General features: G+C 38.7%; 1 protein-coding gene across 3 annotated transcripts; it reads left to right on the top strand.

Annotated features, from left to right (window-relative positions):
• Positions 1-5,723: 5,723 nt before the first annotated feature.
• LOC113485040 (arylsulfatase H-like) lies at positions 5,724-21,594 on the top strand. Of its 3 annotated transcripts, none has more exons than XM_026857889.1 (12): positions 5,724-5,918; positions 7,500-7,831; positions 8,065-8,166; positions 8,722-8,871; positions 9,850-9,971; positions 11,433-11,555; positions 14,713-15,136; positions 15,841-15,977; positions 17,182-17,316; positions 17,946-18,108; positions 18,403-18,524; positions 19,138-19,520. In XM_026857889.1, exons 3-12 carry the CDS (start codon positions 8,087-8,089, stop codon positions 19,506-19,508), a joined length of 1,827 nt encoding a protein of 608 aa, XP_026713690.1. In that variant the 5' UTR covers positions 5,724-5,918; positions 7,500-7,831; positions 8,065-8,086; the 3' UTR covers positions 19,509-19,520. The 3 variants fall into 3 exon arrangements, with proteins under 3 accessions (XP_026713690.1, XP_026713701.1, XP_026713680.1); XM_026857900.1 differs by having other exon boundaries at positions 7,482-7,831; XM_026857879.1 differs by lacking the exon at positions 7,500-7,831 and having other exon boundaries at positions 19,138-21,594.
• Positions 21,595-26,541: the final 4,947 nt, after the last annotated feature.

The following is a 26,541-nucleotide window of genomic DNA, read 5'->3' as shown; positions in this document are numbered from 1 at the left end:
AGAGATGTAACACAGCCCCAGTGCCAGCAGAGACAGAAGCTCACGTCAGGAGACATAGCGTGGTCAGGTCACAGACATTTTAGCGAATGAGACAGGGACAGCAGCTGAGTGGGCAGCCCAAGGCTCTCTGAAACACAAAAGGGTGATCCCACACAGGGGTGTCTATAGGAAGGGAGAGCTGCAGAAAAGTCAAGGCTCTGCTCAGGGACCACAAGAATTTACAGCTGTTCTGCAGTGAAGTGAGCATTTAGGACTACTAAAGACTCTGAAGCAAGGTGGCTTAGGTCAGGGTGTGCTGTGGGGCTTCAGTGGGGCAGGAGAGGAAAGGCTTTGCAGGGAAAAGAAATCTGGGAATGAATGAAGAGCCTGGAGACTCTTTGGGTTGTTAGCAAACCTGGATGTAGATGTAGCTCATATTGCTGATGATCAAAATTTAGGAGAGCCCCTAGAGAACACACATTGACTTTGGCAGCATAGCAGAAATGAAGTACCTGGTATTGCTGAGCACTTATGGCTGGAGACCAGTTAAGTTATAAAACTGCAGGGGAAACTCTTGGTGTGTTTAATATTTTGAAACTGGCCAGTGCCTGTAACACAATATGGGAAGGAAGGAAGTCTGCAGTTTGTGGGAAATCTGATCTCCTCCACTGGTAAACCCAAGCTGGTAAATTTCAGGATAAAACTAAAACTAAAGAGGCTTCTAAATGAGTGCTATAGTTAGTAAATATGTGGCATGTAAAGCACAAGGAAATTTTACTTGTTTTCTTTAGAAGTATTTTGCCAAATATTATAGAATTGTTCATTTAAAAATGAAAAAAAGGAATGATAGTTCTGCTTCTGAAAATCTGCTTAATACAATGCCAGCTGTAAGGTCACTAATTAAAGTTCTGTAACAAGAAAATGAAAGAGAATTCACAATTTCAAAGACATTTCTTAATGAATATATATATATATATATATATATATATATATATATAAAGCAAAACATAAAACTTTCTAATTATATTTGTGAGTATAATCTGTAGTGGTGACCTTCCCCAAGCAACACTATCAGTAGAATTTAATCCACTGGCCCTTAAAAAGGGGGGTTTACATACTTAATTACAAACCACAAAAAGCCAAGAGGGAGGGAATGGGTAGGAAAATCAGACATATTAAAATAAAATGTACACATGGGGAAAAAGGAATTAAATCTATAACTCCATAAACTGATAGGTAATTGGTGTAGAGAGAGCGAAATATAGTACTCTGCATTTTTATAAGGCTACAGATGTTATACTATTGGATTCCAGATCACAACATATAAGGTACAAGCAAAAATTCCAAGGATATTTTGATATGTTTGCCTACTTACCTCCCTCCAAACCTACAGATGTTGAAGTGAGATGTTAGAAGAAGATACAGCACATTCATAAGTGAAAAACATCCATTTTTGGAGCACTTATATGTCACAGTGGAATATGGTGTCAGCCAATCAGTTCTGCTGAAGATGCATTTTGTACTGAAAATAAGCCACTTTAGCATTTTAGTTTGGTTTAGCCATTTCTTTCCCACAATATATTGGCGAGAATACATTTCACACCCTTGGCCAACATAGCTATGCCAGCAGAAGTCTGTAGTACAGTCTTGGCTTAAGAATGCCATTGATATAAAAACATTTCAGGCCTCCTAATCCATGTTTTTGTTCTATGCAGACCATCACAGCAAAGCTGTTTCTTTGTGATTTCATTAGGAATGTTCCCACCATTGATTTCTGGAGCAAAGTTGCATTCCCTAAGCGTGCAAACAATATCCCTGTGATGGGACCTGCACCTCTCCATTCCACAGAGCTGGAGCCATTCGGGTACTCAACTGTTTGCAAACTCAACGATTGCAATGGATGATTTATGTGACTTGTGATTTTAAAGAAGCAAGAGGATCTACTCAGAAGTCGGCCCTCAGTTCTGAAAGATAAGTGCTCTTCAAGCTTGTAATACAGGAATACTATTTAAAAGGACTTTGATTTAATAAGAACTATTTTTAATGCTCTGTATTTACAGGTCAGTGTTCTCCTTTTTCCTCTCCATTGTTGTTTTTTTTTGGTAGTGATGATTACAATTAGTAGGCTTGAAATCACAATGTGTCATTACTTTTGAAATTCCGAACTCAGAAACTGCAGCTTGTGGCAGTTGCCAGAAAAATATTGAAGATAGCTTTAAGCTGACTTGCAAACAGTAGTAACAAGGAGCAACATGTCTGTAAATCTAGAATAGTAACCATGACCAAAATGTACTTTTTGCTTTTGCCATTGGGTCATTTTGTGGACAAACATAAGTGTTGTTCTGTCCCCTGCAAGTGAAATCAGTATACAACACTTGCTCTATGGCACGGCTCCCAGCTTTTTAAAGTCTCAAGACATTTTACCGTTTAAGATTCCATACTTGTGTGGATTCTAAGTTATAGATTTCCTCTATCATGAGTTTAAATGATCACTTTCCAGTAGATAGTGACATATTTATTTCCCTGAATATTACTCAAATTCGTTATGCTGTTTATTTTACTATAATTTTATATGAGCCAATTATTACTACCTGTTATTATTAATTGCTAATTAATAATCAATAGCAACTAAAACCTCCTATACTGCATCTTGAAAATCTTCAATAAAGTATATTAGCACAAAGACATTCCTGATTTCATACTATTCAAGTTTATAAAAATATTGAAAATCTGTGACACCCTGTGAGTGCCTTATCTAGTCTTTACTTAATGACACTGGTAACTTGTGGCTTTTCAGCTTTATCTTACAAATTATCATGCTAGTAAAAATATTTTGCAAAATTCTCATAGGAATTCTTCTAGATAGTCTCTACCTATGTGAATGTATTTACTCAGAGCATCAGAAAACAATCTGAAAAAAAATACTGTAGATTTTTAACCATCCCCTGCAGCTGGAATAGCACCCCACTGAGACTATAGCTCTTGGTATCTGCAAGAACAGCTGCAGTGCTGGAAAATTCATAAAACAGCAGAACATGGGATCAGGTAATACTTTCAGATCTTTGTGCACTATTGTGCTTTATCCCAGCCTCTTACAGATTTAAGCAGTTTTAAATGGCAGGGGGTTTAAGAACATGCTAGATATGTACCTTGCTTCCACCAGTTATCAAACTAAAAATCTGTTTCGTGTATTTTATAGCTTGTCAGGAAAAAATCCATGGGGCGGGGTTTTTTTCAGATCTCTCCACTCTGTATCAATCTTATTACTTGTGAAACACTCTTGGTTTGGTTTAGGTTTTAGTATTTTTGGTGTAAATTTTAGTCTAGCAGCCTCAGCTGCCTAAAAACTGTTCTAAATCTGTTTTGATTTTCTTTCCAATGAGAAAAACCAGAAATATTTTAAATAAGCTCTGTAAATTCTGGTATGTACATATGTATTCACACATATTAAGCTATCACTATCTTCAATGCAGTGATAGGAAGAGTGGTCAAGAAATCACCTGCCTGTGATTTCTTAACTTCTTATCTGACATGTGACTGTTCCTAAAAAGCAGTATCCATACAGACTGCCATGGATGCATACATGGCTTGCATTTAGATAGGAGTTGGGACATCTGAATTCCTGCTTTACCGCAGACCAGGAGTGCACTTTTGGAGTGACTCTCCCACTCGCCCCCACTGACTGCACTCTGGCTAACATTACAGAACAGTCCTGGAGTGCACGAACCAGGTTCCTTCCTGGTGTCACAAACCTGGATTACGTGATCCGGGACAACAGGTAAGGCTCTGCAACTGCTCCTGGGCATTCAGGCCTTGAAGACCTAGTATAAATCAAGAGTTCAAAGAAATAACACCATTTTACATCACTGTGCAATGACTTTTAGAAAGGTAGAGTGTGAATCAATTGTACTCTGAAACACAGCAAGATTTCAAAAATAAATTAGTCGCTAGAGGGAGCCTCTTAATCATCATATCCTAGTATCAAACAGCTAACTTGGGCCGTCAACTCTTAGATGTTGAAGTACTTTAATATTAGAGTCAGTGAGTGCTACTCCCTCCAGTACTCAGTTTAAAGAAAATGAGGGAAAAGACAAGAGTGTGCAAGACTTCCACAAAATTCCACATTCAATCCATATTCTGCACACATACAGACTTTCTAAAGATTTCCCCAGAGAAAAACAGGTAGACTCAGTCAGTACAGTGGCTGGGGACAGAATTAGCTTTGCTTAGTCCTTTTAAAAATGCCATCTTTAAGTGGCACCCGTAAGAGGGCATTGACCTTTCCCTCCTTCAAAGATCAAACACCAAAATAAGCATTTCATGTCACAGTGAGAGAAAAGCCCTTAGACCACAAGCACTACCCTCTCTCCTTTATCTTCATTACACCACAGGTGTGCCCAGGCAGTAATTTCCAGCAGCCAGATTTCAACCAGTGATACTTAAAGCAGTGATCTGGTCTAGCTCTCTCTGTCAGAAGGCAGATACACATACTAAACAATTAAGTTGCGTTCCTGCAGCGTAACTGCAGACATGTATTCAATTTTCTGCTATACTCTAAATCTAGTAAATAACTTATCAGTTATAGTTTGTGATTCTCTGTTACAAATACTATAGAATTTGCAAGAAGTCCTGGAAAAACACAAGGAGAATAGGAGAGCTGTGGAGGAGACCCCAGCTGCAAGAGGGGCTCTCCTAGTCTGCAGGGACTGATTGCAAGCTGGACAGAAAAACCCAGCACCTCATAAAGTGCTTTCTTTTTAGAAAATATACAGCAGCAGAGGGCATCAGACAACAAGAAATTCTATATGTTAATAAATCCTGAAGCTCTAAGGCACCATGAAGGGGGATGGGAACTGGAAAGGTACAGATTGAGATGCTGTAACATGGGTAACATAAGGAAGCAGGCACTGAGAGAAGGAAAACCAGACACATCACTTCTCCTGTGTATGTTGGCTGTAACCACTCCAGCATGGAAATATTGGTGGGAGAGAGCAGGGGAGGGATCACCGATAGTGCTGTAACTTGCCTCAGAGATGCTCCACTAGCAAACCAACCTGAGCACTGCAACTGGTGATGAACCACCAACTCATATCCACATTTTCCTTCTCTTTAAGATATGAAAATACTGGAAATTCTTTGTCAGTAAAGCAAGATTGCTGTTTGATAGTATCTCATGCTTTCCCAAAACAATCAGTACACAAAAAAAATCAAGAAAGCAAATATTAGCCTGCATGTAACCTTAATCTGTCCCTTTGAATGACAACTAGAAAATAGGCAACAGTCAAAAGTGAAGCCAAATAACTCATTTACTGAAAAAAAGAATTCAGGTCTGTTGCCAGCATTTCCCCCCCACACCCTAAAACTTTCTCACTGCATGTGTAGAGATGACCTTGACACTGCTGCAGGCACTTGGGGATGCCATAAATTGAAGATATTAATTCAATTTCTGTTTCTACAAAGAATTATGCTTCACAAGTACATCAATTTTCTATTTTCCTTGGTGGAAACAAGATATTTATGGGGAACTGTTATTTATAGTGCCTTTCATGGTAGTGTCTTAGACTCAAAGGACATCCTTCCCTCGAGAAGTTGGTGGTTGGGCAGAAAGCATTTTATCTGTGGTGTTCCCCAGCCCACCCCACATGTGTTGTATGAATGTCACTGTTGTGCAAACGGCAGTGGGACGTGCAGCTTAAGGGACTCCAGGATAAGTTAGACCATCCAGCTGCTTGCAAGATCTGGAATAACACAGCTTTCCTGTGGCGAAGTACGCATGAGCAGCTAGGGCAGATTTAAGGACTGCCTTCAGAAACAGATGTTAGACGCTCGGCTGTGGCAGCAGTTGCTGTGCTGCAAAATTTGGAAATAGTTTTAAGTCAACTGAAAATAAAATCACGCTCCGGTCTGTCAGCTGCATGCTTTGAGCATAACTTGACCAGGTACCGTATTCCTCCCTTACTATGTTGGGAAATGCACAGGAAAAACTTTAATGGGCATTTGGAAAATGTTTTTTGCTTCTGTAGATAAAAATATCTCGAGGAAGTTTTTCAAAGGCATTTCCCTTTACGACAACTTTATTCTCATACAAGCCTGTGTCTAAACTGAGAGCTGTAGACAAATTGTTATCATGAGTCTGGCTTTGATTTTATATATATATCAAGTCTACAGAATAGGAATGTTTAAAAGACATTTTGAAAGAATGAACAGTACTAAACTGAATGGAATTACTTGTAAGACCTTTCACTGAGTGTTGCTAAACTGATGCCATAAATGGTTACTGTTCTTATGAAAAGTGTATCTGAGTGCATCTAAAAATAAGAATATTTTCTCTTACGTAAACTGACTTGACTTGAGATTTCAGTGTCTCGTAAGAATATTAGTAGAAAAGTAAAAATGGATTAAAACTGTTCAATCAGTAAAGGAAAACAGTAAAATATTCAGGATGTTCATGCTGTATCCCCTGGATTATTAAAATGGATGAAGAAAGGGATAAAATCTAAATTACTTTGGGGAGATTAAATAATGGGAGAGGGAGGAAAGAGATTTGCTTTAAGCCAAATTCAATTCAGATAGCAAAGGGGACTGTTTGCTTGCAGTGTGGCTTAAGTGCCACTTTGGCAAAAGTGGTCCCAAAGAGGTCTTCAAAAAGGCATCCTCCAAACTGCTTGGCTGAACCAGGAAGATGCTTGCTGCTTCCCCAGCTGCCAGGGGCCAAGAAAGGAGCTGCATTTCCATGCGGGGACCCAGGGTCCCTCCCTGACTTCTCAGAAGAGGGGCAAACAGGACAAGCTGCTTTCACTGTCCCTCTTGTTCCAGCCAGAGCTGCTAAAGTTTCTCTTACTGGACTCTCCTCACCTTTCACTAAGGAAATGGCTTGACAGGGGTAATATTTGTCAGTGCAGTAACTGTTTTCTGTAGATTACCTGCTATTTTACAGGTCCCTTCTAGGAAAGGTCTTGAGCTTCAGGCTGTGCTTTGAATTGGTGTGTCTCTATTGCAAAGTACAGGCAGTTAGTGACAACCAATTACACCATTAAATTTTAACATTTTCAACTCCCTTTTATTTCAGCTGTTTTGGAGACACATAGTATGTACGTGTAAAAGATGGCTGAAGTGTCCTCCAGTATCTTTCCTATACGTATGTGGGATGCAAAGGCACAAATCCAAATGCAGAAAACTGTGTCTATAGCTAGTGATGCTGCATCAGCATTGGTGCTTGTAAAATAAGTGTTTAGAGCTGTTTGGATGCCAATTTTCTAAGCATAGAAATTTAAATTTTCTCATCAAGGCTTGTAGTGTTGATGAATAAAATGTAAGAACTATGGATATTACTCAGCTGCTAAATACTATCATTTCTGGAAAACAAAATATGAAAACAACGTAATTTATAAAATTAAGATGCTTGGTATAGTTCAACCATACATGGGATAAATTTGACAGAAGTTTATTTTAAAGCCTTTGAAACAAGGTCATTTGGCCCTTACCTCAAAGCCTTTAAACAGTTTGTCTTGTCCTCACAGTGAAAGAGAAAACCCCAGATGAACCTTTGCAGAAAGCTGTGCAGAGAAGGGGAGAAAGAGCATTACACTCCAGAATCTGACACATACAAAGAAGGAAAAGGCTCGGGACAGAGTCAGACGACAAGGGGTCACAAATTCAGTGTCTTCTAAGAAAATGTCGTTGTTGGAAGAGGACGAGTAGAATTTCTACAGCTAAAAATATCTTACAAGCCTGAAAGGAATCTTGGCACATTATATGAAGAAGCAGCAGGCTGCTACTGTCTCTGTGATTACAGAAAATGAATTACATTGAGGACAGGGTTTTCAAAAGCTCTTCTCTTCCTTTCTGAACAGTAACTATTTTTCATACAGCTGGGGCATGTAACAAAGGAGAATTATTTTCCTCTTTTAAGATAATCTTGACACAAAAAGAAAAATCCCTCTAAGAAATAAAGAAGCACTAGCAATAAAAATAACAATAATGCCTTTACTCTTCATTTAGTGTCTGATCTGAGGTGCACTGAAGAAAGTGCGACAGAGAATGCTGATAGGCTTTGATTAAGTTTTTTATCTATTTTTGCTGCAGTGAGTACTAGGAAGATGCAAACATGACAAGGTGCTCTCTCCTGGTTTTGCAGGATCTGAACACTCGAAATGCAGAAATTATTTGGCAACTAACATCTTATTGGTAAGAAAAAAGTTCATGAATTATTGTTATATCATACTTAAATCTAAAGTGAGCCAAGTTTAATAATGACATCTTATAAAAGTGTAGCGTTGTTTATCTATAAAGCATACTTACAATGTGCTTTTGTTTGTTTGTTTCTTTGTTTTCCTTTTTGTTTACTTTTTCATAACACAAAGGTTCCAGTCTGGGTGAGAAGGATGTCAGAGGAAGTTGACCCCATTCTCAGTTTCCCAGACCAACTTCTGAAAAACATCCCAAGCCGCTAAAGCATAATCACTTAAATGTCATCTGCCACATGTAAATTCCCAAGTAAGACTGTTCATAGGAAGTTTGGAAACAATCAGAAAAGGACATTTTTAAAGTTATAGTCGTGACATTTTCCTTTTCATGACATCTGTTCGGGTCAATGATTCAAATTTGACACACCTTCTACATCTGGGCAGACAGTGGTCTGGTCTGCAGCCAAGCACACACGGGAGAGAAGGTCTTCAGCTACTTGTAGTGGGAGTGATGAATGGCCAGGTCACTGGTTTCTTTCCTTCTTCCGTGTTTCAGGATTTCTCTGGTCACACCTCTGATTTTTGGTCTGCTTCTGCAGCCACCACTGACACAGCTTTCCATCGTCACACAGCCAAACATTGTCCTGTTGATGGCCGATGACCTTGGCATAGGGGACATAGGTTGCTACGGGAATGATACGATCAGGTAAGGAAACTGAACACAACAGTGAACAGAGATGGTGTGTTATTTAATGTGAGACTGCAATCCTCTGCCCATCGTCAGCTATTCGAGCTCTCTTCAAGTTCACTTCCCGGAGAACTGGGAAGATTTCCCATGCCGTTAATGGTAAATGTAAAGCACTACCAGGATTATCTCACAGCCTACAGGGCATTCCCAGGGCCAGCTCTTCTATCCTGAGCTGCATTACTGTGGGAATATGTCAACAGTTCTTGTCTATTCCTTAATTGCCTGACATTGAGAAACACTAAGCTCTTACACATACCTGAAGATATAAATGTTGTCCCATCTTTCAACATATCAGGCCATTACTTCATTTAACTCTGTTTTTCTATTCTCTCCCAGTCTCACATCAAAATATGGTATAAATCACTGCAGCAAGCTATGTTACTAGGAAATACTTCTCTTTCAGACCCAAGGACATAGAATTTGCCTTCTCTTTGAAAATCATGCCATGGTATTTCCTGCTGGCCTCCAGCTTGTCACTTCTTGAACAACCAAATTTGATACAATCACTGCCCTCATCCATCAAAGTCCTCATAATCTCACCCTGGCTGGCACTGGCCAGCAAGTTTCTGATAGGTAACAGTCATAGGTAGCTGAAGGGGCTCTGCATGGCTGGGCCTCCTCTTCAGCACAGCAGCATCCCCAAGGCATGAGTTTTCATTTCAAGAGCAGTGGCGTACACTTCTGCCAGGCCCTTCATAGGTATTGGGAAACAAAAAGTAACGATTGGCTTGACATTTATCCAGATAGAAATTGTTAATAAAGAAAGGTAAAAAAAAAGGGTATTTCCCCATTATTTAAAAAAAAAAAAAAAAAAAAAAAAAATTCCTGGTCATCTTGAAATAGAAGAAACTTCCCAAAATAAAGTATATTATTCCTCATCCCCCTTCTCTTGAAGACTCTCTGAATGATATCTGATAGCGTTGGTTGCATTTTTAGGACCCCAAACATTGATCGCCTAGCAAAGGAAGGAGTGAGACTGACCCAACACATCTCTGCAGCTCCACTTTGCACCCCCAGCAGAGCAGCCTTCCTCACTGGCAGATATCCCCTCCGATCAGGTTTGCCTTGCAAAACCAAGCATCCTTTAAACATTGTGTTATTCCTGAAGGGAACATCATCATACAATGGGCACAAAAGAAATGAGAGCAGGCAAAGAGAAGGGGTACCACAGACATGTCATCTCTCACTGAGGCACACAAAGACACATTAGCTAGGCCTATTACCTTTGAGGTGGCATCTGTATTTACGAGGTTCAATGAACCAACCTGGGGGGAAATGGAGCAGAGAACAAGCTCTGGAGAGCAGCTTGACCTTTGCCCAGCTCACAACTTCAGTTACCTTTTGGTGCTCTATTGCACAGACTGAAGCCAGAACTGAGGTAGTACAAATTGTTACATTCAAAAAATTCATTACACAGAACGTGAATAATAATAACAATATATTTCTAAAGCACTAGTTACATTAATTCCTGTCATGGGTGACTCCTCATCAGATATCAGAAACAGCTCAGCCCTGCAGGGAGCAGAGTAGATCTATGCAGATGTGTGTCCATTCCCTCTAGTGGAAGTGCAGAACAAGTCATTTAGGGGAAAGCTTTGTTACCTATTTGTCAGAATTCATCTGTCCTGTGAAGTAACAGCTTGACAGCTGTATTATTTTCCCAGTTCTGTTTCTGAAGAAAAAATACTATCCTGTCAAACTTCATCCCTGAGATGAAGAGGTATGAAAAACAAATAGCTCTACATCGTTCTAACAGGAACTCTCTAACGCTTGTTCTATTGCAAATGATCTTTAGTGCCTTCATTCCTGAGGCATTTTGAAGCTGACATGTCATCCTACTTTTATCATGACAGCTCCCACTGAGATAGATAGCTTGAAAATGCACATGAGCTTGTATAGACTCTCTTCCACTATAACAACACGGCCAGAGACATTCAACGTTACCATGACAGATTGTACTTCATAACACTGTGTGATGGGGTTATGCCAGTTTATAATGCTAAATAACAGGGTGTAAACCTGCAGGTAAGGAGAAGATTGTCGTGCTAGATAGCTACTCCATGAGTTTCAGAAGCCGGATACCAGCCATGCCACTGTGCAGGGAAATCTTGAGTTCCCAAGCAGCCTTATGCAAACTGGAGTTTGAGGCTGACAGAGGGCTAAAGTCTCCCTACGCTCCTCCATGCCCTCACAGTCACAGTAAGTGCACTTCATACAGCCTGGATACTACTGTGACATATAAAAGCTCCTATACAACTGTGCCATTCTGAATAAAATAAAATAAAATATTTCAGTATGAGATACAAAGAAGAAAAGTGATTATATAATGAAGAGACTTAAATCTTTTTTAATCTTGTCCAGAGTCCTAGATTCATTTCCCAAAAAAAAAAACAAAAAACAGCATTAGGATAAACTTTTAAGACTGTAATATCAATGAAACCAGAAAACAATAAAGTATGTATGATAAAAGTACTCTACTGCTTATAGTTACTAAGATTGTTTACTACTGTATTTTTTAGGAATGGATGCTATAAACAATTACCGTGTTATTTTTTGGAATGGCGGCTCAGGAGGGCTTCCTCCAAATGAAACCACTTTTGCCAAAATACTGCAGCAGCAAGGCTACAGCACAGGACTGATAGGTATGGCGGCACTCCTGAAGGTGGCCTAGAATGTGATTTGCCTGCACATCTCACTCAAACCTTTTGTTTTAGTTAACAAGTGCTCATACCTCAGTTGTAATATTTTTATTTTCTGATTTGAGAATACCTTGTAAGATGAAATCCTGACCAAAAAGAATCTCTCTTAAAAGAACAGGCATCTGATAAAGAGAACAATCTTTACTGTTGATCTGCTTTCAAGCACAGCTGTGGTTGTTAAAGAATATAATGGCAAATATGTTAATATTTCTTGAGTACTATTCTACCAGGTATATGATAATTATTCCAATGTTATTTCATAAAAAACAAAAGTATGAGTGCCATTTAAATATGCACAAAAATGTTTTACGCAGCTCAGAGCAGAGTCGCAACAAAAGGGACAGCTGCTATTTAAAACAATAGAGCCAGTTCATAATATCACAGGATTTGGCCTTTCAAAAACAGAAAAAAAGCAATTTTTTTCTATAATTACAGCGTGCCACTACAGTTCACCAAGATTTCAGTACAGCCCACAAAACGTTGCCTCCTTCAGCATTAATACAAATTCCCTTTTACTTCATATTTTATAAGATTTTTTTTTAATACAGTTGTAGCTTTTGGTCATGATCCAGTTTCAAATAATTATTTATCTTAGGTATGTCACATAGTTCCACAGACTGAAAAAACACAAACGTTCCTGAACTGAATTTTCAGCTATTGGCCCTACCTCATCTGAGCATCTAAATGTCAATATCAAAAATCTATGTCCGACACATAAAAATACTGGCTACACAAATAAACTGAAATATTAATAAAAGTGTCTGCTGAAATGGATTTTTATTCATTCGGCACAATAAATCTAAACCATACAGAACAATACTACCTTAAGCCCTCCAAACAGTAAGTTCTATATTACTCAATCTTCTACTGTTAGTTTTGTAGCCATATTTTAGTTGTTTTAATCAGCTCATTTAAAAGCCCATGTCTATTAGCCACGTGCTCCAGCTTGGTTTCAACATGTAATCACTTAAAAAAATAAAAAAAAAAAAAAAATTCAGATTTGTCTCCACTTTGCTAAAGGAATTGCCCTGCAGGGAGGCTGTGCTGCATACCTCCCAGAAGCTAGCTCTCAAAATGAGCTGGCATTTTCCCTGCGGGCATCTCAGCTAAAATCACACTATAAACACTAAAAGCATCACTTAGTTTAACCAAATTGACAGATTCTGATTAATTGCACCATAGGAAATGATGGAAAGCACTAGTGATAAGTGACACAAAAAACCCCATAAGAGCACCTTTACATTCAAGACGTGAAGCAAGTAATCTTACACAACATCTATCCACATCACCACAGCTGAACAAGCACTAAATAGTCTTACCTGAATGGTTTGTGATTGTTTTGCTCTGAGCACAACCCGTTTAATTGCAAAGTGAAATCCTATTAATAACCTGCAGCTTTGATGTGATAATGAGACTTTTTGTTTGGAAACCCTTTGCAGATTCTTTGCAGTCAGAAAGCCAATGTTATATAACATATGCCCTCAAAGTTTAATTTATCTTAATTATACATTTAGTTTATCTTCGGAGATTTGAGTCTTTTGTAGCTTGTTAGAAGCATTTATCGACCTCAGCTGGAGATTTAGGTGTTGGAGTGCATCTGAAGTCCAAGGATACTTAAGCTTCACCTGTGTTTATGACCAATGTGTCTATGTATTGATTACAAACCTGTTTCGTTCTATAGCTGGCTCTAAATATGTCAAGAAGTAAATTGAGTAGAGATTTTAGCTGAAAGCAATTAATCAACCTAGAATAGAGCTTTCACGCTTTCTTTATATTTATACCCAAAAAGCAGCATTTTTTTTTCCTTTGAAGCAGTTTTTTCTGCTCCTGTTGTAATGCACAGTAAGTCTATTGAAACCTACTGAGGGTTGGCTGCTAGTATATGTGTTGGTAAAATATTGAGCCATTTGTTTAGGATAATATCCTTCTGTAAGTACCCAGTTCCTTACTCCACAATAAGAATTAGTTGCAAATTAGTTTTCAAGTAAAATTCTAAAAGTTCAGGTTTATCTATAATTCTTGTATCCAAGGCCTGCATTGCATCGAAGATCACACAATGCAACTAAACTGCATCTCTCCCATGAGAGGTAGATTCTGGTTGCTTGGTTCAGATATTCACAAGCCTCAGTGTTTAAGCCAAATGCGCCAACTTTTTACATCTCCATGTAAGTGCCTAATCAGTCTGTTTGAATAGACTGGACTATTCAGGAGGAGAAGCAAAAGCATGGGTTTGATGTGCCATTCATCATAATAGTGAACATATGTCCATAATGAAGAACAAGTTTTATCACAAAAGATCAGAAGATGTTCTTTTGATACACGAAGACTCCAGAATTTAGAAGGCGGCGGCTTTGACTTTTTAAACTTGATGAAATACAAATAAATGGCAAAAATACTTATAAAACAAGGCCTTTTATTCTCACTCAGTATACAGAGATACTATTATCAGCAAAGTTAGTTACATATATACAGCTTCATGAGAAATCCTGAGCATAAGCTCTTCTGGGTCTGGTGTTTTGCCTGTCAAACCCATTGCTGAGCTGCAATCTCAGCTATGCTATCCATAGCTTCCTTTATCAGTCTGGCTCCAACATTTCCCTGAGTGTTGCCATAGTCCTGACATCAAGCCTTACAAATTTTTCCAGAAACAAGTCTGCATAGCACCTTGAAGGTAAAGAGACAACAGGACAACAGAACAATGTTATTTTGCCTTGTGATTACAAAAGGACTTCTTTCTACTATTTCATACTTGAAAGGTCTGCAGAAAGGCCACGCATTTTTGGTCATTTCTGAAAAATTGAATTTTTCTCAGTTTCTAGTTCCCTTCATAGTCCAGTATTTTATATCTGACCAAAGCTACAGGCCTTGAATATGTATACAGAGAACCAATAACTGTTGCAAATTTATAATCTGTAGAGGTTTAATTTCATCAGTTGTAACATATATCCCATTATATCAGTGCATACTTGGTATGTATGTGTAGGATGAAGAAGTTATCACAAGTAGGAAAAAATCAACTGTTTTATGAGAAATATTTTGTATGAGGAAAAGCCCATTTTGAAATATTAACTCTTTACATTTTAATAATCTGTATTTTCAGGAAAGTGGCATCTAGGTGTTAACTGTGAATCCCGCAATGACCATTGCCATCACCCTTTAAACCATGGGTTTGACTATTTTTATGGGATGCCTTTTACGTTAATAAGTGACTGCCAACCAACAGAAACACCAGAGATGGACAGAGCCTTTAGAAGGAAACTCTGGCTCTCCACTCAGATGATTGGTCTCGTTACCCTCACTGCTGCCCTGGGAAGACTGACCGGCTTGATTTCAGTCAGATGGAAAACACTGGCCTGCCTTGCTGGGTTTAGTTTCCTGTTCTTTGTATCCTGGTTCTCAAGTTATGGGTTTGTACGATACTGGAACTGCATTATGATGAGAAACCATGAAGTTACTGAGCAGCCGATGGTGACAGACAGGGCTACGTCCTTTATCTTGAGAGAGTCCATTTCCTTTATCGAAAGGTAAAGTGTGTTTCCTTTGATCACGTTTTTTTTTGGTTCTTGCATGTCATGCTTTTAAATAGCACTTTCCCACATGAATTTTTAAATATTTTTTATAAAATTATATAGGATTATAAGTACTATTATGTCCATTAATTATTAATAATATTATCATATTAGCTGTGGCTTAAGAGTATTCCTAGCTTCACTAAAGCTTGTATTGTTTCCACATTTCCATGGGTTGGATTGAATATTTCTAGGCTATTTTGAGGAAATACATATTTCTATCAATGAGATCAATATTACAGCGTTAAGGGATAGCAGCTGATGGCAGAAATGTGTGGGGGCTGGGGAAGGAGAAGTAGAGCTGTGAGGAGAGCCTTACCTATGTACTGACACATGGGCAACAGCTGGCAGGAGATGAGCCTTCTGCCTTTGTTTCAGTAGCACAGTGGTAGTTAGCAATAGCAGAAAGTGCAGCTTCAGCCCGGAACTTTTCTATGTATGATTCAGGAAATAAAAAGGGTTATTTTATATAAGGCAAACATTATATCATCAAACAGATCCTAATCACTGGGTTTTAATACTTTACAATGTAAGATGTTTCTGAAGTGATTGCTGAAATATGTATATATGCAAACTATACCATTTTTCATTATGACTGGCCTCTGTATGTGTTGAGTACCTTCCTCTCTAATAATAAAGTGTTGATTTCTGTTTTTTAGAAATAAGCAAAAACCATTCCTCCTCTTTCTTTCCTTTTTACACTCCCACACTCCTCTCATCACCACAGAGAAGTTTGTCGGGAGGAGCCGTCATGGTTTATATGGAGACAATGTGGAAGAGATGGACTGGATGGTGGGTAAGTCACCATAGCAAATAACAATGTCTCCTAGCTAATACCTACGTCTGAATATATAATAAAAATGCAGGTTTTATTAAAAGAACAAGGAAGAATTTTAAAAACAAGAAGGAAAAAAGTCCTAAGCTTTTCACGAAGATCTGTCAATCTTGTATGAGGACTGTTGGTTTATAGTGTTGCCTTTTTATTTTCTCCAGTCTTGGACTCAGATTCTTTGGTCTAGTGTTTACAAGTTTTAACCATGTCCCCTTGGCTCCTGTCAAGGAGCTCTCCTACTCTTCTTACTAAATAACTGAGAATTATTTAGTTTTCTGAGGTTATTAAAGATCAGGTAATTTCAGCCTCTTATGGTCATGTCTTATCTATTTCTAAGTAGGACACATCAGAAGGTGATAAAACTGATAAGCAAATTAATTCCAGGTGTAGATCAACAGGATATTTCTTTATGACTAGTACATTCAGCAGAGTACTGAATATTTTTCAGCCCCATTCATAAATCCAGAAATGTTCATAAATGTTAATTGGTATGCCCTCAGAAATTAGATTCATGTTATTTTTCAGCCTTATTTTTGAAGGGGAGGGACAATTATTTTTTCACCCAGTCATAGCAAGGAAAAAGTAGCCACATTTGCAAAAGAGATAAGAATCAGGTACATGTACAGAAAGAATTGTTCTTCAAACCTATCTGTCAAACACACAAACAGCTCAAGAATGACTTTTAAATAAAAAATAGCTACAATATTAATGCATATTATATTCAGCCAGTAATTTAATGCAAATATTAAGTGTGGTCTATACAATGTAAGATAAGAGTACATGACTTTTTTCCTCATTTCTCATGATGGCCAACACTGATGCAGAATTTAACTTCAGGGGGCCTTGGATCATGCTTTCTTTCCATATTTTTACAGCACACAGTACTGCCCTTTACAATACAGGCTTCTGGTCTGCGACTGTGGTTCTTGCATTCTTTGTTACAGTACCAATAATAAAGAGGTTACAGTCATTACAAATGTTCTGTGCTTTTACAGACAGTACAATCACAACTACAAATCTCAAACCTAAAAAACTGTTTTTAAAACAATGAGCAGCCCTACATAGATGACAAATTACATTGATGAATGTTTACAAGTCAGAGGCTAAAATTTACATAGTATAAGCAATAGTTTGGCTTTTTAATAAACATATACTCCTGTGTTTACAGGCCAGGTTCTAGATGTTATTGACAAGGAAGGCTTGAAAAATACTACACTAGTTTACTTTGCCTCTGATCATGGTGGATGGCTGGAAAGACAAGAAGGCAAAAGGCAGCTGGGTGGCTGGAATGGAATATACAGAGGTAAGAGCTGTCAGGGACGGTGACAACTCAGCAACAACTAGTAACGTTGTCAGGACACCCCGAAAGCTTAGATAAGATTGTACATTCAAGGAGTAACTGTTTTATTATTGAGAAGAAACTTCATATCATTCTAATTAAGCATTTAAAAATGTAGACAATTCTAGCCTGTGCAGGTGTTCTTTATAAACATAAATTCTCAAACTGGCATTTCCTCATGAAAAACTGATCACACGTTAATTTTTATTAAGACTGTGTAACTTCTCACTAAATATTAGTTGCATCTTACATCAGAACCCTTGCTTTAACTACAACAGGTATATAATAGGATTGTAAAAGAAAGAGGAGAACTAGGCTGGGAAATCACTTTATTCCTGAAAATTTTACCCACACTGAGTTCTGATGGGGCAATGTGTTTGTAAAACAACAGAAGGGAGTAAGTGTGTAAGGTCACTTGAGGGGTCTGATATAGTGAACACACTTTCACTGATGCTGAGGAGAAGGAGCTTAGTGGTAAAAACAAAAGGGTAAGGAAGGCTCATAAAGGTAACATTAGTTTATAATAATACAATAGCATTTATCTAAAATTTCTCTTTATTTTAAATTACTTTTTTTTTTTTTTTTAATATAAGGTGGAAAAGCTATGGGAGGCTGGGAAGGAGGAATCCGTGTCCCAGGGATATTTAGATGGCCAGGAGTATTACCTGCAGGCACAGTTATCGATGAACCTACAAGCCTTATGGACATTTTTCCTACAGTAGTTCATCTGGCTGGAGGGCTACTACCTCAGGACAGGTACAAAGACAAGTGTCTTTATTCCTCATTCTCTCACAAAACAATGGAAAATCTAGTTTGGAAACTCATTCTAAGAGTCTGGCATTTTCTTTTTCACTCCTGCTCCTTTTCTAGACACATAAATGTTACCACAGCTGTGTCACCTCTTCTCTACATTTGAGATTCACCATCTACCTACAATCTTTTACAAGCATCTTCCTTGTTCAGAGCTGACAGTTCCAGAAAGAGATGTGCAGAAGGAACTCAGTCCTGTACAACTTACCCCAGCCTGACGGTCTCCATCTTTTCTGCTAGGATAATTGATGGCCGAGATCTGATGCCTTTACTTCAAGGAACAGTTGATCACTCAGAGCACAAGTTCCTGTTCCATTACTGTGGCATTCACTTACATGCTGTGAGGTGGCACCAGAAGGACAGTGAGTACAGAACTTCTTTCCCAAGAATAAGGTTCAATCTATGGGAGGGCACATTTGTCTAACACCTTTTTTCTAGGACTGCAGCTTTCCAAGTAGTTCCAGGGGTAAGATGGTACAGAACTTACTACAATTGCTTGTATTGCCTAGCACAAAGAATTTGTTCGTGGTTTCAAGGCACGTGGCATGCCAAGCAGGCTACTGGAGTTCAGGATGGGTCTCACCCACCTCTCCATCTGAATGCAAGGCCTGGGGAGTCCATGCCCTCCTTGTCTGCTGAAGCCCTTGCCTCAGCCCTTTGTCTGTCCTTCTGCTACCCTAACAAGGAAGCAAGGCATGGAAACCCCAAATCTTTTTTTTCATGTCTTCATAAAAAACAAAGTGAGAGATAGCTGATACTTGCTAAAAATTTTGGAAATATTTCAAAACATCAGAAATCATTTTACATTATTGGTTTAATTCTGTGGCACTTCATTTTCAATGAAATTACAATAATCTCAACTAATAAGTGTAGAGCTGAAATGCAACCAGAAATGAACTCAAGAAAAGCATTCACCCTTCTAATGCCTTGTGATAACCACCAGTATCACTGCAAGGTTTTTTTCTTTCCTGCCAGGTGGAGCCATCTGGAAGGCTCATTATGTGACCCCTGTCTTCCATCCACCTGGGGCTGGGGCTTGTTATGATAGAGGATTTTGCCCGTGTTTTGGGGAAGGCGTGACCCATCATGACCCTCCGTTGTTGTTTGATCTCTCGCGAGACCCTTCTGAAGCCAAACCTCTGTCGGCTGACACCGAGCCTCTCTTTGACATTGTAATAAGGAAGATTGGAAGAGCCATAGAAGAGCATCAGAGGACACTGACTCCTGTCCCAGAGCAGCTCTCTGTGTACAACATCATGTGGAAGCCGTGGCTGCAGCCATGCTGTGGGACATTCCCATTTTGTTGGTGTGATAAGGAAGGTGAAAATAAACTTGCCAACCTATAAAGGAAAGGATCAGTTTTTTCCTCAAAAGTGTTTTTAGATCATGAGTGTTTTCTTTGAGGGTGCTGATTGGTGGGTTGGTTGGTTGGTTGTTCTAATGGAGCCTTTATATGAGAGTTGTTCCAATGAACAGCACAGTATTTGGTAAAGGTGGCTTTAAGCTGGACACCCTCAGGAGGGATCAAGACAGAATGATCCGAAGAGCATGTTTTAACTTGCATGTGCTGACAACTGAATGAATAGTTCAAATGCACTGAAGCAGGCCAAGATTAGAGCTGTACAAGTGATGATATAACTTATGTTTTGTTGTTTATGAATGTATATTTAGAAGGTTTGCTTTGATTTTTGTTCTGAATTTCTAAGTGATTCCTGGACTGATCTCCCTTAATTTTGTTATCCTTACTGGTGATGCATAAGATGCCCCTATAATAAATTCTTGCAGACTACTGCTTCCAAAATAATTCAAAAATCATTTTGCCCACAGATCCACAAAGAACCTCCTTTAAAAGTAGCTTCCTTCTTTCCTTGTATCTAGTCCCTCCAGCAGCAGTGATGATGGCAGCTTATTAGATCAGGGATTCTGGATCAGGAGAAATTGCCAGGGCTCGGCATAAAGCTTGGAAACATGACAAACTCGGTAATGGCTGTTTGTGCTTTCTGAGGAGGACAGGACTCCTCTGATTGGAGTCAGCCTTTTTTGATGGAAAGAACACAAGAGAGAAAGGATGTTCCCTTTCCAAAGCTCACATTGCACTCAGCTCCCTCAGCAGCACTAGCAAGGGCAGAGTGACACTGATGGCCACGGAAGTGCCACGCTGATAACCAATTCAGTCATTTGGGCACAGGATGGCTCAAGTCATCTTGCTGCCTGAACCATAACAGGTTCCTGCTAACAAGTACTAGGTTCAGAAGAGACTCTTTGATAGATGCTCAATACTAATTATGAAAACAAACTCTAATTTACAATTAAAAAAAGAAATGTAGAATTGAGGTATTTCTTGCTTCACGAGTTACATAGTCATCCCACCAAACAGCTAGAGTTACTTTCATCTATCTCTTTGCTGGTGTTCTTTCCTTTGCTTCAGTTCTTTCCTTCTTTGTGTTAAAATAGTTTTTCCTGTTAAAGTGGCCTTGCAGATAATGCTTTTTATTGTTGTATATAAAATCTATCTGTTCATATAGACAAGTTTACGCTAGTATATCTGAATATGTAGGCATCAGAGCATAATTTGCCCATTTGTTTTATTTCACCTTTTTTACTATTTTTCTAACTATTGTGCTCGGACCCATTTCTCTTGTTCATCTCCTCTGATAGATGTTTGGCTTATTTGGGTTTTATTTCCTTCCTTGTTTCCCACAATTCAGCCACCAGGAAATCTCCAGGTAAACAAAGCCCTACAGCTTAAAAGCAAAGTTTTATTTTATGTTGTGACTTTATGTATTTCACAGACTGTTATAATTCACCCAGATACTCCATCAGTGCTATTGATGAGAAAGGCACTCAGTCTTACTGTGAAAACTTCAAGAGATTAAGTGACTCCGTCACCTCACATGTACTGGATTGTTGCTCAGTTTCCTCCATTGTTAGGAGTGTGTGTTTCATTTCTCATTTGTATGTATTCTATTTCACTGGTTCTTTCTCAGCTAGATTTAAAGGCCTTTTCATATTCAGTATGCAGTGTTTTCTTTATCTGAAATTACTGTAATCACTCTGACATTTTTCAATTTTCTCAGTCATTTTCCAAGATCTCACTTCCATTCTCAAGTCGGTTTAGTATCCGGGATTTTACATCCTCTCAATTTTTCAACACCTTTAAAAATATGTGGCTATAATACCTGTTCATATGATTGAATGAGTTTTTCTTTAACAGAAATACTCCACAGCACTGTAGGATATATCCATTTGAAGAGAGAGGGTGCAGGAAGACACCTGAGATAGAATTTGTCCCAGGCACTGGTGTTTGCCCATGACAGCACAGTCATCAGGCCCTGCTGATATGCAAAGTGCCATGGGACCAGCAAATATTCAGGGCTTGGGAACACAGATATTACATGTGGAACGATCATGAGCAATAATAAAGGCTGTCTTGACAAACCTATACTGTTCTTTTTCTTTTTGGGTGATAATAGTATTCTGCTTTCTTGCACAGCCGCAGCAGAAAAACAAAATTTTAAATTAATTTAATTTCCTTTTTCTTTGGGAATTCTAACCTTACATTCATCTATGTTACTTAATGCTATGAGTACAGCCACCTCCTCCAGCCACCCTGGCCCAAGACCCTCCTGGAGCCCAGTCTGGTGCCTGGGGGCCCAGTGTCTCTGCCCAGGCTGGGGGACACAGCTGCTGCTTCTCCCTTTGCAGGTTCAACCAGTGATGGAGCTGAGTGCGTATCCCAGAGACACACACACAGACACACAGGTGACACTGGCTCAGCCAGTCACTGTCTCCATGTGTTGTGTTGACATGTTTTGTGTAGTCTAAGGAACAAGGCTTACAAGCAGTTTTGATAGACTCAAAATGGTATTTTTTAGATAAAAATAAAGTAGTTCATCAAAATAGTCTCCTTGACGGTAAGTATAATGAACACCTACAAATATTTGTCACTGATAGGAGTCCTTCAGGCTGTTTTCCAGTTGAACATGTGTATGATTAAGGCAGATATTTCTTTATAGTCTTATTCACTCACAAAGAAGGTACTATCTCCTGTACATCCCATAAATCCCACAGGAACCAGTTTCTCTTTTTGCTCTTCTTAACCTCTTCTCACCATCAATTTGTTTGAAAGTCTTTTTGTTTTTTCAGAGTAATTTTTCATCTTCAGGCTATTCCCCCTATTCCATTTATCATATTGCCATTGTGGCAGTGAGAGTTGCAGTTTCTCGCAGCTGGGCTACCAGCTTTTCCCCATGTCGAGAAAACATCCAGGTTTGTTTTACAAACTGAAAGATCTAACAGTTAACATTTGCTAACATATTGCAACCGGTGCTTTGAGCTTTTTTTTTTTTTTTTTTCCCCCATTGTTTATCATTTTCAGCTTTCTGGAAGCTCATTTAAATTAGTGAAAACTGGCAATCTCAGGAGAATTTAGACTAGGATTTTTACACATTGTTGATTTATTTATTGTTGTCACACCTGACAGGAAGTTGCAAAAATGAACAAGGCTATTCCTCATTGCTTTGCAGGATCCTGAGATTTAAAACTCCAAAAGTACATAGCAAATAAAATGTTGTGTATAAGAAAAGTCTCCTAGGAAAAAAATAAAATTCAATCATATTTGGAAGTAGTCTGCTATTAGTTATAGTAACATACTAGTATGATAGAAGTAGTCATTTTATGTATCTCATAAATCATTACGTTAAGTTACTAATACAAATACATCACATATTATGTAAACACTTTAAAACATTGGGTGAATATAAGATCTATAAAACATGAAAGCAATGTGTCTTAGGAAGTGGATTTTGCTTCCCTTTCTTAGTCTTTTTGTATCACCAGCAGCATAAACTGATGTGAGGAGAACTGAAAGAGAACTTTCTAAGTATCAGTTATAACTCTTCAGCCTAATAGTTAAAAAAAGTCAAAGCCAAAGCATAAAAATAAAGTACTTTCATATTGTTACATGACAAGTGTCATGCTTGAGTAAAAGTAGATCTAAGAAGCTTGAAGGGAGTTAGAAAAAGGCTGAAGGCGGTAGGGTTGTAGTTTTCTCTGGGTGACAGCAGTTTGGAGTTAGTAATCTAAGAAATTTTGTGCACTCTATTAAATGGAGAACATCAGGGGAATAGTTTGGTTGTAACAGAGTGTCACATCAGGTTCTCAACTCACCCCCCAGGTAAAATTTAGTGCAGAGGAACACTGAGTTTTCTCTTCTCCGTGCAGACAGATCTCCTGACTTCAGCAGAGAAGATAGGAAGGACAAACCAAAGGCCTCCCCCAGGTATCCCTTCCTTGGTGGCATTTCAGGTAGGGAACTTAAAGATCATCTAGTTCCAACCCCCTGCCATGGGCAGGGACACCTTCCTCTAGATCAGGTTGCTCAAAGTCCGGTCCAACCTGACCTTGAACACTGCCATGGAGGGGGCAGACACAGCTTCTCTGGACAATCTGTTCCAGTGTCTTATCAGTTACCAACTGATTTTCTTGGCCAAGTAGTATGAACTCCTTTATTGCTATCCTATTAGAAATAGAATAAGAATTTCTTGTTGCCTTAGAAAGACCGACAATGCTTAACCTCAGGTGGGGTGTTAGAGCTCTTGTCTGGGAGCTAACAAGGTAGCAGAAAGTAATCCAGGTAATAAATAAATAAACAATCCAGGTAGTAAAAAATAAAGAGAGAGAGAGTCTAAAAGCACAAATGCTCTGTTCACTCCTCCATAAATCAAGCTTAACAGACTTTTCATATATGTAACATCAATCATATGATTTCTGCTAGCCTCAAGAGTTTATAGGTTGGGTCCTCACGTATACGACACTTTGCTTCCTTGAGTCAAACCATCCATCATGACATAACAGGGGAAGACAGGGCATCATATGTCTTGTATAAACTAACAGATTTTCATTAGGTAGAAACACTACCAGTGAATACTCCTGCTCCCAAGCTCTATGCTGCTCAAGATTACATTCATTCTTAGTAACACTCAATTTTGCTATTAACAACCCTGGATTTGCTATTAATAACCCAAGTCCTCAGAGCAAAGACCCTTTGAAGCTTTGTGAAGTGTATTAACAACAACGGTGGCAGAATAAAATAATCACATGAAAAGAAGGAGGAAAAAAACCATTTATTTGACTCTAGGTGAAACACAGTGGGACTGGTAGAAGGTTAACTAAGCAGCCTCCAAGGACAGAGAATGCCTGTAAGTGAGATTTTGCTGCATGATATGAGTGTTGCTCTAGCCTCTAGACTGTGTAACTCCCAGCATTAGTCTATTTATGATAGTTTGGATAAACAGATTGTGAGAAGCTTTCTTCAGCCTAATAAAAGCAGTTCATCGAAAGCTCTGCAGTGCTGCACATTCCTGCACTGACGGGCACACTACTCTGAGAGACTTGCACCTATCGAGATGGCAATTTTTTCCCCATTGCAATAAATGTGCATTCCACTTCCATATCTGCAAGCCAGCAGAGAAGTCATGTGTCTTCAGTCTGGTCTGTGTTGCCTTTCCTTTCCTCATTTTTTTTGCTTTGAAACTTCATGAAACAGGCCAGGCCCTGCATCTGACTAGTTTTCAAGGAGTCACCAGTAAGTCACTGAAGCTCCTGCTCTTGTTCTAGCTCTAGGAAGTTTCCCATGTCCCTTGTGATGGGCTCCTGCTCTCTCTCTGCAGGAGACCCAGTGGTGAATCATGAAGGAAGAGAGGATTAATTGTTGTCTTGCTGGCACACTCAGTCACAGCAAGTGAGCGCCAGATAGCCTACATGTTGAAAACAGTGGCAGTCTCTGTTGATGTGCAGGCTTCAAAAATGCAAACAAATTAAAAGACTGAAGTGTGAATAAACAGGGATATTATTTCCTGTAACAGATTTCTCCCATTCAGAAACATGAAATCACCTAGCTCTACAGGTAACCAAATACACAAAGACTTGCATTCATTCCCTTCAGGCAGAATTACGGCAGGACAGCTGTCTTACATGACCATTTTTATCAGTTGTGTATCAAATTTTGTTCATCCCATAAAAGAGCCATCAGTTTGAAAACTATACTACTTTCTGCAGTTTCTTCTTTCAAGAAAAGCTATCCCGTCAAACTGAAATCCTCGGAAAGCTCAGAAAAACAGGTAACTGTATATGGCACTGTAAGAAGCTCCCCAGTGCCTGGTATTGCAATGCTTTCAGCATGTACCTTCTTGAAGAAGGGAAACAGATACTTCCCTCCACTCCCATGCTGAGAGCTCCCACTGACATCTCCTGAAGATGACAGGGAGAGCCCGGCAGCCAGCCAGTGTCTTCTGTAACCAGACCTCTTGGGTGCTCTTTAAAATACCTGATTTAATAATATCTCACTGCTGTTGAAAGACTCATCTCATCTAGTATTCTTGTGTAAACACATATGCATAAATTCTTTTGAAAATATACCTTCAGGTTAGATACACAGAATAAAATCTATGTAACTGGATCAAATTACACCAAGAGTAGATTCAGCCCTTCAGGAAGAGAAATACCACTGGAAGGATCTTCAGAAGTTATAGGACTTTAGATCATACAACAGCAGGATTTGGAAACATCCTAACTGTCAAATACTAAACAGCTTTCCCACATTTCTTTTTTTCCACCTGACTGATGCACTACTATTGCAGTGAAAACCATTGCTGGATTTCAAGATCATCTGACAAACCCCCTAAAATCTAAATTTGGATACTGAAACTGTTTTCAAACACAGTAGCAAGCAATATCTGAGCACAAAAATTAAGCTGTTGAAAACCTAATGATCTCTTTTCATTTAAAAATTAGTCATATTTGTCTGTTTTACTGAAAAGAAGATCTCTGAAGATTAAAGAAAATAATTATTACCTTTTAAAAAAAAATGTGTTTTTTTTTCCTTTGGAAAAATAGGACTATTTTTAAGCTGGTTTTGAACTCTTCTGAACACACAATGCTTAAGTGCTTCAGCTTGTCTTCAGCACATAATCACCAACAAGATCACATAGCTTTCAAACTAACTGTTCTTCTGTGGAGACCATGATGCAGCATTCTGAAAATCTAGCTGGCCCCATAGATTAACAGTTTTGTCCCTGAATATACAAGTTGGAGTCTGTGATGTCTACACTTGAACACTATCTCAAGCAAGACTGATGGTTTCTGTCAAGTATCATCTCAGGGGCAAAGCAAAGCAAATTATCAGCAATCAATGGCAGTACCTGGAAACATCAAAATCAGGATTATAAGTAAAAAAGCTCACACAGCATCTGTCGTGAAACTGGAATGGACACAATGTTGCCTCATAATTTCTATTAAGTGTCACATCATAACATAGTACTTTAAGCATTTTTATCTTCTCTAAAAATATTAATTTAAAAAATCATATATTACGAGTAA

This window comes from Athene cunicularia, assembly GCF_003259725.1.
Source record: "Athene cunicularia isolate RWA chromosome 1 unlocalized genomic scaffold, athCun1 chr1_part1, whole genome shotgun sequence".
NCBI classification, from domain to species: Eukaryota; Metazoa; Chordata; class Aves; order Strigiformes; family Strigidae; genus Athene; species Athene cunicularia.
The sequence above is the reverse complement of the archived record's forward strand: the minus strand, read 5'-3'. Positions and strand labels throughout refer to the sequence as shown.